Here is a 17,023-nt window from a genome sequence, read left to right on the forward strand (position 1 = left end):
ATTCTTCTATTGTACCCTCCCAAGTGCTTAACACAGTGCTCTGCACGCAGTAAGTGCTCAATAGATACAGTCAACTGACTCCCCCATAATAATAATAGTAATTATGGTATTTGTTAAGCATGCACTATTTGCCAAGCGCGGGTAGATACAAGTTAATCAGGTTGGACACCGCCCGTGTCCCACATGGGGCTCACAGTCTTAATCCCCATTTTACAGATAATAATAATAATAATAACGATGGCATTTATTAAGCGCTTACTCTATTCAAAGCACTGTTCTAAGCGCTAGGGAGGTTACAAGGTAATCAGGTTGTCCCACGGTGGGGGGGGCTCACAGTCTTAATCCTCATTTTACAGATGAGGGAACTGAGGCCCAGAGAAGCTAAGTGACTTGCCCACAGTCATACAACAGACACATGGCAGAGCTGGGATAGAACCCAGAATCCAGGCCTCAGTTACTTCATCTGTAAAACGGGGATTAAGACTGTGAGCCCCCTGTGGGACAACCTGATCACCTTGTATCCCGCCGCAAGCACTTGGAACAGTGCTTTCCACATAGTAAGCGCTTAACAAATACCAACATCATTATTATTATTATTATTATGGTTCCCAGCCAGTCTCATTCCACTAGGCCATGCTGCTTCCCCTTCTTCCCTCCCTCTCCTTTCCGTCCCTCCTGACCTCCCCTTACTTTCTCCCCGTCTTCAAAGAGTCCTGAGTCCCCCTTCCCAGTGACTCTTCCTTGTTCTGTCTTTGTGAACGTGGGCGTGTGTGTATTCACGTAACCACAACTGCATGCATCTCAGGGAGGGGGTGGTTCCTGCCAGACTTGGTCTTGGGTGGGTCATCCCCTGAGTGCTTGGGCGGGGGTCCCTCTGTATGATCCCTCCCACTCAATCTCCGAAAGTCAGCTAATTCCCATCACAGCCCTCTGTCAACTGAGTGCTCTCCACTTCCCCTGAAAGCTCGAAGGGGATTACATATTCATCTGTTTGCGTTTCCAAACCGCCTCACACTTATCGTTCCTTGGCACTTTCCCCCAGCCTCCCATTTGTTTATTTTCACTAGTCGGAAAGCCTTATTCCCAATCATCCATCCAGTGCTCATTTCGACAAATAAGTGTTTTGTCTACAGTGCGGGCCTGGCCACTCGCCCTTAAAAATAAAGGCGGTTGAAATGCATAACCTCTAGACTGTAATAATAATAATAATGGCATTTATTAAGCGCTTACTATGTGCAAAGCACTGTTCTAAGTGCTGAATATAAAGCACTGTTCTAAGTGCTGGAGAGATTACAAGCTCACAGTCTTAATCCCCATTTTACGGGTGAGGTAACTGAGTACTGTTCTAAGCGCTGAATACAAAGCACTGTTCTAAGCGCTGGAGAGATTACAAGCTCACAGTCTTAATCCCCATTTTACGGTTGAGGTAACTGAGGCACAGAGAAGTTAAGTGACTTGCCCGAGGTCACACAGCTGACAATTGGCAGAGCCGGGATTTGAACCCATGATCTCCGACTCCAAAGCCCGGGCTCTTTCCACTGAGCCACGCTGCTTCTCCTGGTACTGGACAGCAGGCCTGTGTTTCAGGAGAGGATGGTGCAAATAGGATGTATTCCCTTCCCCACAGCACCGTCCCTTCCCCACAGCACCTGTATATATGTATATATGTTTGTACATATTTATTACTCTATTTATTTATTTTGCTTGTACATATCTATTCTATTTATTTTATTTTGTTAGTGTGTTTGGTTTTAGACTTTTAGACTGTGAGCCCAATGTTGGGTAGGGACTGTCTCTATATATTGCCAATTTGTACTTCCCAAGCGCTTAGTACAGTGCTCTGCACATAGTAAGTGCTCAATAAATACGATTGATGATGATGATGATGATGATGTATTCGGCCAGATTGAATTTTTCTGAGCCACGCTGCTTCTCGACTTCTGACCTTCTACACTAGAAGCTTGTTTTGGGCAGGGACTGTGTCTATCGACTTTGTTGTGTTATACTCTCCCAAGCGCTTAGTATAGTGCTCTGCCCACAGTAAGCATTAACTAAATATGATTGAGAGACTGATTGATTGATTGATAGGTGTTTGGCCTGCTCTCCTCCTCTTCAAAGCCTTTTTGAAGGCCCATCTCCTCCAAGAAGCCTTCCCTGACTAAGCCTTCTGTTCCTTTTCTTCCACTTCCTCTGCATTGTCATGACTTGCTCTCTTTATTGATCTCCCACCCGGTCCCACAGCACTTATGCACATGTCCGTAATTTCTTTATTTAGGTCGGTGTCCGTCTCCCACTCTAGGCTGTAAGCTCATTATGGGCAGGGAATGCATCTGTTATACTGCTCTCTCCCAAGTACTTAGTACAATTTTCTGCGCCTTTTAGACTGTGAGCCCACTGTTGGGTAGGGACTGTCTCTATATGTTGCCAACTTGTACTTCCCAAGCGCTTAGTACAGTGCTCTGCACACAGTAAGCACTCAATAAATACGATTGATTGATTGAGTGATTGATTGCGCACAGTAATAATGATAATAATACTTGTGGTATTTGTTAAGCCCTTACTACGTACCAGGGACTAGATTCAAGGTAATTCAGGTTGGATACTGTCCATGTCCCACAAGGGGTTCACGCTATTCATCCCCATTTTCCAGATGAGAAGCAGCATGGCTCGGTGGAAAGAGCCTGGGCTTTGGAGTCAGAAGTCATGGGTTCAAATCCCAGCTCCGCCACTTGTCAGCTGTGTGACTTTGGGCAAGTCACTTCACTTCTCTGTGCCTCGGTTACCTCATCTGTAAAATGGGGATGAAGACTGTGAGCCCCACATGGGACAACCTGATCACCTTGTATTCATTCATTCATTCAATCATATTTATTGAGTGCTTACTGTGTGCAGAGCACTGGACTAAGCGCTTGGGAAGTACAAGTTGGCAGCATATAGAGACGGTCCCTCCCCAACAGCGGGCTCACAGTCTAGAAGGGGGAGACAGGCGACAAAACAAAACATGTGGACAGGTGTCAAGTTGACAGAACAAATAGAATTGAAGCCAGATGCACATCATTAACAAGATAAATAGAATATTAAATGTGTACAAGTAAAATAGAGTCATCAATCTGTACAAACGTATATCCAGGTTCTGTGGGGAGGGGAAGGAGGAGAGGGAAAATGGGGAGAGGAAAAAGGGGGCTCAGTCTGGGGAGGCCTACAAGGATCTAAGGTCCCCAAAAGGGGAGGGAGGTGGCGGCCCCTAAGAAGCACATAGAGGAATCTGCTGGGGAGCATGGCCTAGTGGATGAAGCAGCGTGGCTCAGTGGAAAGAGCCCGGGCTTTGGAATCAGAGGTCACGGGTTCAAATCCCGGCTCTGCCAATTGTCGGCTGTGTGACATTGGGCAAGTCACTTCACTTCTCTGTGCCTCAGTTCCCTCATCTGTAAAATGGGGATTAAGACTGTGAGCCCCCCGTGGGACAACCTGATCACCTTGTAACCTCCCCAGTGCTTAGAACAGTGCTCTGCACATAGTAAGCGCTTAATAAATGCCATCATCATCATCATTATTATTATAGAGCACTCTGGGAGTCAGGCGGACTTGGGTTCTAATGCCAGCTGTGACGCTTATCTGCTGTGTGACCTTAGGCAAGTCACTTCACTTCTCTGGGCCTCAGTTACCTCATCTGTAAAATGGCGATTAAGCTGTGAGCCCCATGTGGGACACGGACTGCGTCCAACCTGATTACCCTGTATCTACCCCAGCACGTAGAACAGTGCCCGGCACGTAGTAAGTGCAGAACAAATACCGTCATTATTATTATACCATCATTAAAACAAAAAGGGCCACCGAGCTAGTCCCAGCTGATCAGTGGTAGAATGAAAGTAGCTGCCGAAAAATCGTCTCAGATGGTTGAAGAGCAGAAAGCCTCAGTGCCGTACATTTCAGTCCCTTAGATACACTCCAGCTTCACTCATCCAGATATTCTGGATATCTGGATATTCCCCTCCTCCCCCTTTCCATCCGCCCCCCGCCTTACCTCCTTCCCTTTCCCACAGCACCTGTATATATGTATATATGTTTGTACGTATTCATTACCCTATTTATTTATTTTTTTTCTTGTACATATCTATTCTACTTATTTTATTTTGTTAATATGTTTTGTTCTCTGTCTCCCTCTTCTAGACTGTGAGCCCACTGTTGGATAGGGACCGTCTCTATATGTTGCCAACTTGGACTTCCCAAGGGCTTAGTACAGTGCCCTGCACACAGTAAGCACTCAATAAATGTGATTGAATGAATGAATGAATATTCTGGGCCCAAAGCGGAGCTTGCTTACACAAAGCCAGATTTCAGCCCTGAAACGCTTGGTTAATGGAGTCCTCAGCATGTCCTTGGGGCCTGGATTATCTGAATAATTCACTAGCATCAGAGCGGGCTGGGGGAGAGGAAGCCATATGCCGATCTCACACACAAACACACAAACACACAAACACACACCCCACCAACCCTCAGCCCTGGTTGACAGGGTCCGTGGGTGTGTGATTTCTGGAATGACTAAAGAAAGCACTGAAGCAAGCCCCGTTACCTTTTGTGACATTTCTGAACGGTGAAGAAAGGGAGAGGGGAAGAGGGCTGGGATGGAAATCATCATCATCATCAATCGTATTTATTGAGCGCTTACTATGTGCAGAGCACTGTACTAAGCGCTTGGGAAGTACAAATTGGCAACATATAGAGACAGTCCCTACCCAACAGTGGGCTCACAGTCTAAAAGGGGGAGACAGAGAACAAGACCAAACATACCAACAAAATAAAATAAATAAATGAAGAACTCCTCGCGTTACCTGTGGGTCTCAATTTCTGAGCAAGGGTTCAATATTCGAAGCACCTCAGAGGAAGAGAATATTTCGTTCTGGGGCACTCTCATTTGGAAGAGATGAAAGATCGTGAAGCAGTGTGGCCCAGTGGAATGAGCACGGGCTGGGAATCGGGGCCCCTGGTTTCTATTCCCAGCTTGTCAGCTGAGTGACCTTGGACAAGTCATTTTCACTTCCCTGGGCCTCAGTGTCCTCATCTGTAAAATGGAGATCAAGGCTGTGAGGCTCATGTGGGGACGTGGACTGTGTCCAACCTTGTATCACCTCAGTGCCTAGTATAGAGCCTGACGCACAGTAAGCGCTTAACAAATACCATAAAAGTAAAAAAATGCATTACAGTAATTAGTCTAAAGGTATAAGGGAGGTCAGTCTTTTGCACTGTCACTAGAAATATGAATTTAAGGTCAGAGCCTTTTGTTTAGCACGTATCAGGCTGCTTTAAAAAAAAAAAAACTAATTTGATTCCAGCTAAAGAAAGACATCTGACATTTCCCATAGCTTGTGCGTCCAGCGAACCGGTCAGGTAGAAAAATTGCATTTCATTATCTCCGTTGAAGAAAAAGCTTCGCAGCAGAAATAGCGTGTTGAAATTTCTTAGAGGATAAACAGAGATGAAACACAAGTCTATTGGATGTATGATATTAGGAATCATTCGGGCTCTGTGAACACAGGTTTAATTTCCGCTCTCTCTCGTCTATCTGAAGGTGGAAAAATAATGAAATTTTGGAGCGTTTCAGTATGTAAAAAAATACCACTACCATCTTATAAATATTTTCAGGAAATAAGCATTTGCCATATCTAGATCCTCAAGTATATACTCTTTGTGGGCTAGTCATATTTGCACTTATCATTATCATCATTATTTTTATTAGACATCTACTGTATAGTAGTAATATTTTAATCAACCAGTGGTATTTTTAAGCACTTATTATGTGCAGAGACCAGTGCAAACAGTTTAATCAATAGGGGTAAATAGTATTTACCCCTCAAATAGTATTTGAGAAGCAGCATGGCTCAGTGGAATGAGCACAGGCTTTGGAGTCAGAGGTCATGGGTTCAAATCCTGACTCCATCACTTGTCAGCTGTGTGACTTTGGGCAAGTCACTTAACTTCTCTGGGCCTCAGTTACCTCATCTGTAAAATGGGGATGAAGATTGTGAGCCCCACGTGGGACAACCTGATCACCTTGTAACCTCCCCAGCGCTTAGAACAGTGCTTTGCATGTAGTAAGTGCTTAATAAATGCCATCATTATTATTATTATTCAGTAATAATTAGGATATTTCTTAAGCACTCTCTAGGTGCTAAGCACTGGGATGGACACAAGATGATCAGGTCAAACAATGTCCTTATCTCACATGGGGCTCACAATTTAAATAGGAGGGAGAATGGCTATTTAGCCCCCATTTTACAGCTGAGGAAACTGAGGCAAAGAGCAGTTAAATGACTAGCCCAAGGTCACACAGCAGGCAAGTGATAGAGCAGCAATTAAAACTCAAGTCCTCTGATTCTCAGACCCCTGCTCTTCCTATCAGACCATGCTTTCAATTCAATGTATAGTTTAAAGAAGCTTGAGTTAAAGAGATTAAAAAATTTAAGGAAGGATGAGTGTTTTCATTCAATATATGAAAATAGAGACCTCTGCTAGAGGAATCATAGCATAACTTGGCTTGTCCATTCCACACCAATCTCCATCTCCAGATCATCCACATCCAAAACTGACTGTTTTCCTGCAACCCAAAAGTCCCATTTCCAACAAGCCGTGGGGTAAGGGAGGAAACTGAGGCACTGAGAAGTGAAGTGACTTGCCCAAGATCACATAGAAGGCAAGTGGCAGAGCTGGCATTAGAACCTTGAGCCTCTGAATCCCAGATAATAATAATAACAGTGGCATTTATTAAGCGCTTACTATGTGCAAAGCACTGTTCTAAGCAGATTGCAAGGCGATCAGGGTGTCCCACGTGGGGCTCACAGTCTTAATCCCCATTTTACAGATGAGGCAACCGAGGCCCAGAGAAGTGAAGTGACTTGCCCAAAGCTCCATGCAACAGGCGATGTTGTTTCTTGTGCCAAGATTATCTCTACAGTTTTCTTTTCTTATCTGGACCATTGTAGAAGGAGACTAGGCGAGATCAGCGTGCCTCGCAGTGGCAGAAAAATCATTTCAGGAGCAGTAGAAGAAGGGAGAGCCCTGGAAGGTTCATTTGCATTCCCTCTGCTGGGGAATCCAGTTGGCAGCCCCTCCCTTCACCTAGTTGTGTGTCTTATCTCATTGAACCAAGGGGACGTGACCATCTGGGTAGGATGGAGAGTTTCCCAGAGCCTAAGCAGTTGAGAAAATTTGCATTTCAGCATTCTGCTCTTTTTGTGGCCCGTCCTTTGAAGAGCACCCTCGCCCTCTCTTCCTCAAGAACCGTGGCCCTCACGTAGAAAACCAGACCTTATCCGATCCAGATAGGTTGGAGGCGGTCATGAAAATTCAAATAGTCCACAGAGCTAGGTACGGGCCAGTGACAGAGCTGCCAATTTGGCCCCTCTTCTGGCCCCCATCCAACACCAAGATGTTGATGATGATGATGGCATTTGTTAAGCGCTTACTATGTGCAAAGCACAGTTCTAAGCGCTGGGGAGGTTACAAGGTGAATCAGGTTGTCCCACGGGGGGCTCACAGTCTTAAACCCCATTTTACAGGTGAGGTAACTAAGGCACAGAGAAGTTAAGTGACTTACCCAAAGTCACACAGCTGACAGTTGGAGGAGCCGGGACTTGAACCCATGACCTCTGACTCCAAAGCCCGTGCCAAGAGGCCGGCAGTCTTCCCAGAAACCCTGGAGGAGCAGCTCCTGTCTCATCCCCCTCGGTGCTCTGACCCTTGTCTGCTGGGTGACCTTAGGCCAGTCACTTCAGTTCTCTGTGCCTCAGTTACCTCAACTGTAACCTGGGGTTTAAGACTGGGCCCCACGCGGGATGTGCCCAACCTGATTTGCTTGAATCCACCCCAGCAACTGATACAGTGGCTGACACGTAGTAAGCGCTTAACAAAAACCATTAAAAAAAAAAAAATGCTTCATAGATGCTGAAGAGGGCAAGTCTAAAAAGCCAGGGAAGCATGTGAATGAGACTTCTGGTAACAGGCACTTTTTATAGGAATGCAGCACGAGTTCTGGTTGCCGGAAAAAGAGAGCCCCCTCCCCTTCCCCCTTCCTATCTCCCTCTCCTGAGACCTCAGTGCCGACAATCAATCAATCAATCGTATTTATTGAGCGCTTACTGTGTGCAGAGCACTGTACTAAGCGCTTGGGAAGTACAAGTTGGCAACCTATAGAGACGGTCCCTACCCAACAATGGGCTCACAGTCTAGAAGACAATGGGCTCACAGGACTGTGTCCAAACTGATTAGCTTAGATCTACCCCAGAGCCTAGGACAGTGCCTGGCACATAGTAAGTGCTTAACAATTGCCATTAAAAAACAGAAAAAAAGCCTCCCAGGAGTCCTGCACTCGGCCTTGAGGCCGGGATTCATTCACTCATATTTATTGAGCGCTTACTGTGTGCAGAGCACTGTACTAAGCGTTTGGGAGAGGAAAATACAATGGAGTTAGCGGGCATATTCCCTGCCCACAATGAGCCCTAAGAATCTCCAAAGCCAACCGAACCAGCAACCACGTTGAAGCCTTTGGTTCTTAAACTCTTCCGGGAAAGCCACGGCACTTTGTTTCGGATGGACTAGGGATGATTTTTTTGTTTTTTCAATAAATAGTCCTGCAAAAAACATCTTGTTGGGAACTGTCTCGCTGTATCCGACCACTACAGAAGTCCTTGTGATCCGCCTCGCCCCTTCAAACATCAGAGATCCCAGCCATGCCCCTCACCCCAGAGGCAAGACACTTCGGGATTAGATCAGCTGGCAATGAATGAGAGCAGAACCAACCTACCCTGGGCAAGGAATCGTCTGTTCTGTTCATTCGTTCACTCATTCATTCATTCAGTCATATGTATTGAGCGCTTACTGTGTGCAGAGCACTGTACTAAGCGCTTGGGAAGTACAAGTAGGCAACATATAGGGACGGTCCCTACCCAGCAACGGGCTCACAGTCTAGAAAGGGGAGACAGACAACAAAACGTGGACAGGTGTCAGGTCATCAGAATAAATTGAAATAAAGCTAGATGCACATCATTAGCAAAATAAATAGAATAGTAAATATGTACATATGTTGTAAATATGTTGTAAATAGTAAATATGTTGTTCTATTGGACTCTCCCAAGTGCTTAGTACTGTGTTCTGCACGCAGTAAGCACTCAATAAATATGATTGACTGACTGACTTAGTAGCAGGCCAGGCCCCAGGGATGGAGCAAATGTTGTTTACTTGGGTGAACAATGAGAAGCATCGTGGAAAGAGCCTGGGCCTCGAAGTCAAAAGACCTGAGTCTTTCTCCTGGCTCTGTCACTTACCTGTTGTGTGACCTTAGGCAAGTCACTTCACTTCACTTGCAGAAGCAGGATGGCTCAGTGGAAAGAGCGCAGGCTTTGGAGTCAGAGGTCATGGGTTCAAGTCCTGGCTCTGCCAACTGTCAGCTGTGTGACTTTGGGCAAGTTCTCTGGGCCTCTGTTCCCTCATCTGTAAAATGGGGATTAAGACTGTGAGCCCCCCTGGGACAACCTGATCACCTTGTAATCTCTCCAGCGCTTAGAACAGTGCTTTGCGCATAGTAAGCACTTAACAAATACCATCCTTACTATTATTCTCAGTGCCTCAGCCCCATCTGCAAAATGGGGGTTTAATGCTGTTCTCTGTCTTACTTAGACTGTGAGCCCCATGTGGGACTTGATGATCTTGTATCTACCCCAGCGCTTAGTACGGTGCTTGGCATACAGTAAGCACTTAATAAATACCACGATTATTATTATTATTATCTAGTGCTTAAAGACATTAGAATCCGTAGGGACCTTGAAGAAGACAGCGGTGGCTGTTGGGGTGGAGGAGCCTGGGATCACCGGAATTTTGCCGGCAGCGTGATGGAGGGGAAGAAGGGAAGGCAAGCAGAGGAATTGTACATGTGGGATGATCGCAACAATTGACAGTGGTATTTGTTAAGAGCTTACTGTGTCCCAAGCACTGTGTTAAGCACTGGCATAGATAAAGCCTGGAGTTGTCACGCATGGGACTCCCACTCTAAGAAGCGGGGAGAACGGGTATGTCAACCCTGTTTTGCAGGTGAGGAAACTAAGGACCAGAGCAAATAAGCGACTTATCCAGCAGCCAAGTGGCAGATGTGGTATTTGGACCCAGGTCCCCTCATTCCCATGCCCGGGCTCTTTCCACCGGGCCACACGGCTGGTTCTTTTCAGACCTGACTTTCTGCTGAGCTCCGATAGCTGGAGCATGACCCATGGCCCGGTCTTTGATCCTTCTCTCTTGCTTCACCTTTCAAAGTGTCTCAGTCCCAGTTTCCGGCTGCTGTTCAGCTCTGTCTCTCTCTCTGGACTTGCCTGTGTGTGCTTTTCCCTGCTCTTTGGTGTGGCTTTTGGCCTCTTGTACCACGTCTTTGAAGCATGTTTCCTCCTGCCGCTCCAACATCCTTGCCTCACCCTGCTCCTCCTTCATGTTCCCAAACCACAAACTTAGTGTGGGGGTGCCGGTTAAGGAATGAACCTGAGTGTGGGGGGGGTTAGGGGGGGCAGAGTTCTTTTCCTTTTGCTAGAGTGGCAGGATTTTTTTTTAATCCTTTGATGTCATTGGTGGTCAGATTTCCGGAGAGAGTTAGAAACTGCTCTTTTGAGGACAGTGGTGGTGACAGCCCAGGTCTCCCATGTTGGCATTTGGCGATCATCCTCCCAAAGTGGCACATCAGATGTTATTTAGAAAGAAGCAACCCTGGCTACAGAGAAGCATCTTGATCTAGCTGAAGGAGAACGGGCCTGGGGTCAGGGATTCTGGGTTCCAACCCCAGCTTTTGAGGACTCGGGACTGAGTCTCCTCTGTCTCTCCCGGTTGGAGATGCTGTACATCTGCCTGCCTCCATTGTTAATCCAATTGGTACGCAGAACGGCAAGGAAAGCTTCCCAAGAGCCTAGTACAGTGCTCTGCAGACAGTAAGCGCTCAATAAATGCGACTGAATGAATGAAAAGCCATCTTGCAACTTCTTAGTTGCCTTGCACTCTCCCATTGTCCGGGAGATTGATTTTCCAATTGCCTAATGATGCCAGGCGATAGGTAATTGCCAGATTTCTGGAGGACCATTGACAGATTCTCGTCGAAAGTTAGAAGCCACTCACGCCAAAGTTGTACCACTTTTCTCCCCAAAGGACAGAATTCAGAAAATCCCAGTCCCCACCAGAACTTTGATTCATTCAGCCATCAGGCCGGTCTGTAAGACGTAGAGTTAGAGAATGAGAAACTCTGGTTATTTGATTTATTGTCGTATTTATTGAGCGTTTACTGTGTGCTGAGCACACAGCTCTTCTGCTGTCACGGAAGGGAAGAAAACCTGGGATAGGAATCTGAGCTCTCACCCATTATAAACGCTTATGGCCAAGACTTGTTGACTAGGCGGTCTGGAAGTGGAACTAGGATCACAAATCAATCATCTATACAGTGTGATCAAATAGAGAGGGTTGCATTGGTCGAACAGTAAAGCAGAAATGATTCAGGGTACAATCTGATAACATAGCCAGTTGACTACATTGGACATTTAGGCAACCCTCTGGAAAATGATCTGAGCCTTGCAAGAGAAATTTCAGAGCAGGTTGCATTTAGAAATGACAGCACTGGTCAGCATCAAAGAGTCCCTCTGATTCCCCTGTCGAGCTCAGAAAGATATTCCAAGTGTGTCTCTTGGAAACTGTGCCCCAGCTCTCTTGGACCAAACCTGCAGGCAAGTCACCATCTGAGATTCTCGACTTCAGTCCCGTGCCCCAACAAATGAGTTTGAATCTATTAGAAGAGAAGATCGACAGAGACAGAGGAAACTTTCAAACCATGCCAGCTGCTTTGGGAAGTTAGCAAGGGAGTGTAGCAAAAAAAAAAAACAAAAAACCAAAACCAAAAACCTGTAGTCGGAGGAATTGTTTAATCTGCTGGCAGGAGGCTTTTGAACCAAACTGGCTCAAGTAAGGACATTCTTTCTCCTTGGAGACTGCCAAGATATTTCCATGAGTTGGAATTGGAAGCGGCTTTCCCTAGCTGGTTTTGTGACTTTGTTGTATGAAACGTTGATGTTTGGGGATTTTTTATTGTCTAAAAATGTGTTTTCTTATATCAGGGAAGGAGGAACAGTCCAACTTTTTTCTATCAGAGCTATGGGAGAAAATGATTACATTTCAAACTATGCTAATTTTATGTTACCACGCAGTTAATGTTCTCCAGGCGATTTGCATTAGTACTCTTGTTTTTCTTATGTATGTTGCTGGTTAATTAGCCACCGACACTCTCTATTAAATCAAGAGGAAACGTCTGGTTCCTTTGTTTGTCAAAGGCTTTGCCCCTTAATCTTTTCCTCTCCTTCTCTCCCCAGATTGGCGAGAGGCAGCAGGTTTTGGTGACAGAAGAGTCCTTTGATTCCAAATTTTACGTTGCGCACAATCGATTCTATGAACAGGTGAATATATGTTCTTTCAGTTCATCAATCGGCCAGCGCTGTTTCGTGAGTGCTTACTGTGTGCAGAGCACTGGACTGAACACGTGGGAGGGAACAGTAGAGTTAGTGGATTCAATCCCTGCCCTCAAAGAGCTTACAGTAAGTTTTCAGGAGATGTATGATTTCTTTGAAGCTAGACTAGGGAACAGATGACAGTAATAATTGTGGTATTTGGTAAGCATTTAAATGGTAAGTAAATCAGTCAGTTAGTTGTATTCATTGAGCACTTCCTGTGTGCAGAGCACTGTACTAAGTGCTCGGGAGAGTACAGTATAACAGGGACACATTCCCTGCCCACAACGAGTTTATAGTCTAGAGGTGGTAAGCACTGAGGTAGATTCACGATAATCAGGTTGGACGCATTCCCTGTCCCACGTGGGGCTCAGAGTCTAGAGGGGAAGGAGAAGAAGTAGTGACTCCCCATTTTCCTGGTGAGGAAACTGAGGCCCAGAGAAGTTAAGTGCCATGCCCAGGGTCACACAACTGGCTAGTTGCAGAGAGGGGATTAGAACCCAGGTCCTGTGACTCCCAAGTCTGCGCACTTTTCACTAGGCTACGCTGCTCACCCAAAAGAGATCTGGGTCGGTAAGCGTAAAAGCAGTTTTAGATAAAGGAGGCTTGCAGTCTTCCCCATCAGAAGCCCCTGTTCAGGTTCTGGACACCCGCTACTCTTTTGTGACTCCTTTGCTCTGAAGCTGGAATGTGCAGGGGCTGTCAAATGGCACAATGTGTGGCCTTCTGCGGCCAGGAGTACAGAGGTTGGCTCTCTGCTCCCAATTCCATCTTTTCCCTGAGCATTTCCACAAGACAGGGACTGAGAGTCTGGAGGCAAGAGTCTAACCCTCTTGCAGACTCCACCATTGGCCCTCTGGGTGAGACCTTGGACAAGTCACTTAACCCATTTAGGCTTCCGTTTCCTCCTCTGTAAAACGGGAGTCAAGATTGTGAGCCTCACAGTCACTTGTAGCTAACCCAGCGCTTAGTGCGGTGCCTGGCATATAGTAAGCACTTAACAAATGAGGCCCAAATCAGACAAATACCACAATTACCACAAATACCACCTGTGCCCCTCCCCTCAAAGTCCGGGCGGCCTTCCACGTGACGTCTCTCTGTTTCGCTGCATGCCAGGGAAAGCACACTCAGCGTTGGGGATCTCAGGACATGTTGGCATGTCTTCAGGGGCCCCCACAGGGCACACCTAGCTGCCAGGGTGGGTTGGAGCTCGCAACGCCCCTCTCCCCCAACCCTGCCCTGCTCCGTTTTCTGCTCCTCTCATCTTCTCCGGATTCTCCAGAGGTTTCCCCGGGCCTCTCAGCTGCTTCCCAATCTGACTGGTTCTCCCCCGCCCCCTGCCACCATTTGGTAAAATGGTTTGTCTCAGCAGGGACCTTTTTTCATTTTAGAGGCATAGGGCATGCCTCATTAGCCATTTCCTCCCAAGCAGCCGTCTAGAATCGAAGGGTTTTTACTTCCGAGGAGGTTAAATACTGGGGGGAGAACCACTCATTGCCCTGTGGTTCCGCACTCCATTATGCTTCTCCCCACCGTGGCTCTCATCTGGGGTTTACTTTCCCGAGAATAATGGCCAGCTTTCCGGAGAAAATGGATTCCAGAGGCTTCCTGACGGCCATAAATATTATTGGAAAGGGGCTTCGCGGTCCTCCCAGCTGCTGAGCGTTTGGCCTCCGTCCTGGGACTCTTTGATGAAGGTGGATTTTCGAGGAGTCCAAGGTTCCAAAAACCTAAGTTTAACACTTAGATTGACTGAGGGGCCTCTCTGTTCAATTCTTTCTTAATAATAATAATGAATGTAGTATTTGTTGAGGGCTTACTAGTGGACCAAGTGCTGTGCTAAGATTGTGTCTGACCAGATTATCTCGTCTCTACCTCAGTTTCTCATACGCTGCTTGGCTCACAGTAAATTGCTTCACATAGGTGCAGTGATTACTGGGGAAGATACAACTCAGTCCGATCGGAGCTGGTCCCTATCATATTTAATCCCCGTATTACTGTTGAGGAAACTGAGGCACAGTCAGGACCTACCCAAGCATTGCAACGCGGGCCACGGACTGGGGCAGTGTGGATCTCAAACCACCTCTGTGATGTCTCTTTCAGGTTTTGGTGCCCAAGAACCCACAGTTCATGGGGAAGATGGTCGAAGTGGACATTTATGAATCAGGGAAGCATTTCTTGAAGGGGCAGCCAGTGTCTGAGGCCCAAGTGTACACACCGTCCATCAGCACACCACTGCCCAAGGGAGAGGTTTCCGGTTTAACTGAGGTGAGTAAAATTGAGTTCCTCCCCTACCTGGGGAGGACAGGATGCCTTCCCGAAATGAAGACTTCTGCATGGGCATTTGTGACTATTTAGGGAAGCAGCCTGGCCTAGTGGAAAATGTGCAGGCATGAGAAGCAGAAGACTTGGTTCTTGATCCCAGCTTTGGCACTTGCTTGCTCCGTGACCTTGGGTAAGTCACTTCACTCCTCTGGGCCTCAGGTGCCTCATCTATAAAAGGGGCATTCAGTCCATGTTCGCTCTCCGTCTTAGATTTTTGAGCCTTTTTGAGTGGGGCAGGGACTGTGTACCTGAATATCTTTGTGTGTTCCCCAGTTCTTAGTACAATGCTTAGCAACCTACTCACTGTATCTCGATCTTGCCCTACTAAAATCACAGCTCCTCTAAGAGGCCTTACGTGAATAAAATCGTATTTCACCCTCCCATATGCAGTGTATCCCTTAAGCACTTAATACTCCACAGAATTATGTAGATACCCTTCTATTTTGCCATTTCCCCCATCTGTAGAGAAGCAGCGTGGCTCAGTGGAAAGAGCACGGGTTTTGGAGCCAGAGGTCACGGGTTCAAATGCCGGCTCCGCCAATTGTCAGCTGTGTGACTTTGGGCAAGTCACTTACCTTCTCTGTGCCTCAATTCCCTCATCTGTAAACTGGGGATTAAGATTGTCATCCCCCTATCAGACAACCTAATCTCCTTGTCATCATCATCATCATCAATCGTATTTATTGAGCACTTACTATGTGCAGAGCACTGTACTAAGCGCTTGGGAAGTACAAATTGGCAACATATAGAGACAGTCCCTACCCAACAGTGGGCTCACAGTCTAAAAACTTGTAACCTCCCCAGTGCTTAGAACAGTGCTTTGCAAATAGTAAGCACTTAATAAATGCCACTGTTATTATTATTATTATTATTATTATTTCCCCCATCTGTAATATCTGTCTCCCCCCTCTAGACTGTAAGCTCCTTGTGGACAGGGCTGTGTCTGCCAACTCTATTGTATTGTACGTTCCTCCACAGTTAGTACAGCGCTCTGCACACAGTGAGTGCTCAATAAATACCATTGATTAATTGCCAGTAAGTGCTTAATAAATACCACAGTTATCATTATTAATATTAATATTACAGTATTAATAATAAATCCTCCTTCCTCTAGACTCTGAGCTCATCCTCTAGATAGTCAGCTCGTGGTGGGCAGGGAACATGTCTACCGACTCTGTTACATTGTACCCTCTCAAGGGCTCAGTACAGTACTCTACACACAGCAAGCACTCAATGTATATGATTGATTGATTAGCAGGGGGGAAAGGAGTTAGATAGAAATATTTCCGCTCCTGCTAGCAGCTTTGCCTTCTAGCCTGTGAAAGAAATCAGCCTGATTCAGGCTGTACAAATGAAGGGTGGGTGTGGAAGGAGAAGAAGGGAACTGTTATTTGCAGGTGAGAGATTTCACACCACTGATGATCCAATTCAATATGTTTCCAGCAGAGGATATTCTAGGGCAGGGGGCGGTTCATATCTTCCAAGATTATTTATAATAAAATAAAACGATCCATTTGAACAGCCACTAAGCCTCATCCACTGGAGTTTGAGACGATGCAGCAGAAGCAGACGATTCTCAAACTCTACCTCGAGTAAAATATATATATGTATGTACACACACATACACTTTTTTCTTTTGTTGTTGTTGTTGTTGTTTTGAAAAACGTAACCTGACCTTCATTTTATACCTTGGGTTAATAAATATGGCTGTTTGCCAAGCCCTCTCTACGTTTCATTGAGCTACAGTTGTAAAAGCTGATGGAGTGTGAAATGAAAATGTGTATCACATTTCTAAGCATCATTTGATGTCCTTTTTCCAGCACAATTGTTCAGCAGTCCAAAAAATACGTAGCGGTGGTTTAACATATGGAAGAAAGATAACTAATGGTTTACCCAGCCATGTAATTCCAAAATCATTTCTACCACGGATTGTCTTTCTTTCCCTCTTTTTAAAATGGATCCTAAGTGGGCTTTAATAAAGAAAAAGAGAGGGGAAATGTGTATCGTTTATTAGGGCTAGCGTATTATCGGTTGTGGGGATTCTGTGTTGAGTCAGGTCTAATGGATCTCGCTCTTCTTCAGCTTCTTAAGGAAAGGGGGAAGAAGTTTGGCTCCCTGGTTAGTGGAGTCTGAAGGGAATTACCACGGTATGGTAGTGAGGCCGGAGACAGGGAGCAAGT

General features: G+C 46.1%; 1 protein-coding gene across 1 annotated transcript in view; it reads left to right on the forward strand.

Moving 5' to 3' along the window:
- CDKAL1 (CDK5 regulatory subunit associated protein 1 like 1) overlaps nucleotides 1-17,023 on the forward strand; it is a 340,204-nt gene that overhangs the window by 306,250 nt on the left and 16,931 nt on the right. The window contains exons 14-15 of the mRNA XM_038770667.1: nucleotides 12,384-12,467; nucleotides 14,622-14,786. Coding sequence (XP_038626595.1) covers nucleotides 12,384-12,467; nucleotides 14,622-14,786 — 249 coding nt within the window. The remainder of the gene's footprint in view (nucleotides 1-12,383; nucleotides 12,468-14,621; nucleotides 14,787-17,023) is intronic.

This window comes from Tachyglossus aculeatus, chromosome X2 (genome assembly GCF_015852505.1).
Source record: "Tachyglossus aculeatus isolate mTacAcu1 chromosome X2, mTacAcu1.pri, whole genome shotgun sequence".
NCBI lineage: Eukaryota > Metazoa > Chordata > Mammalia > Monotremata > Tachyglossidae > Tachyglossus > Tachyglossus aculeatus.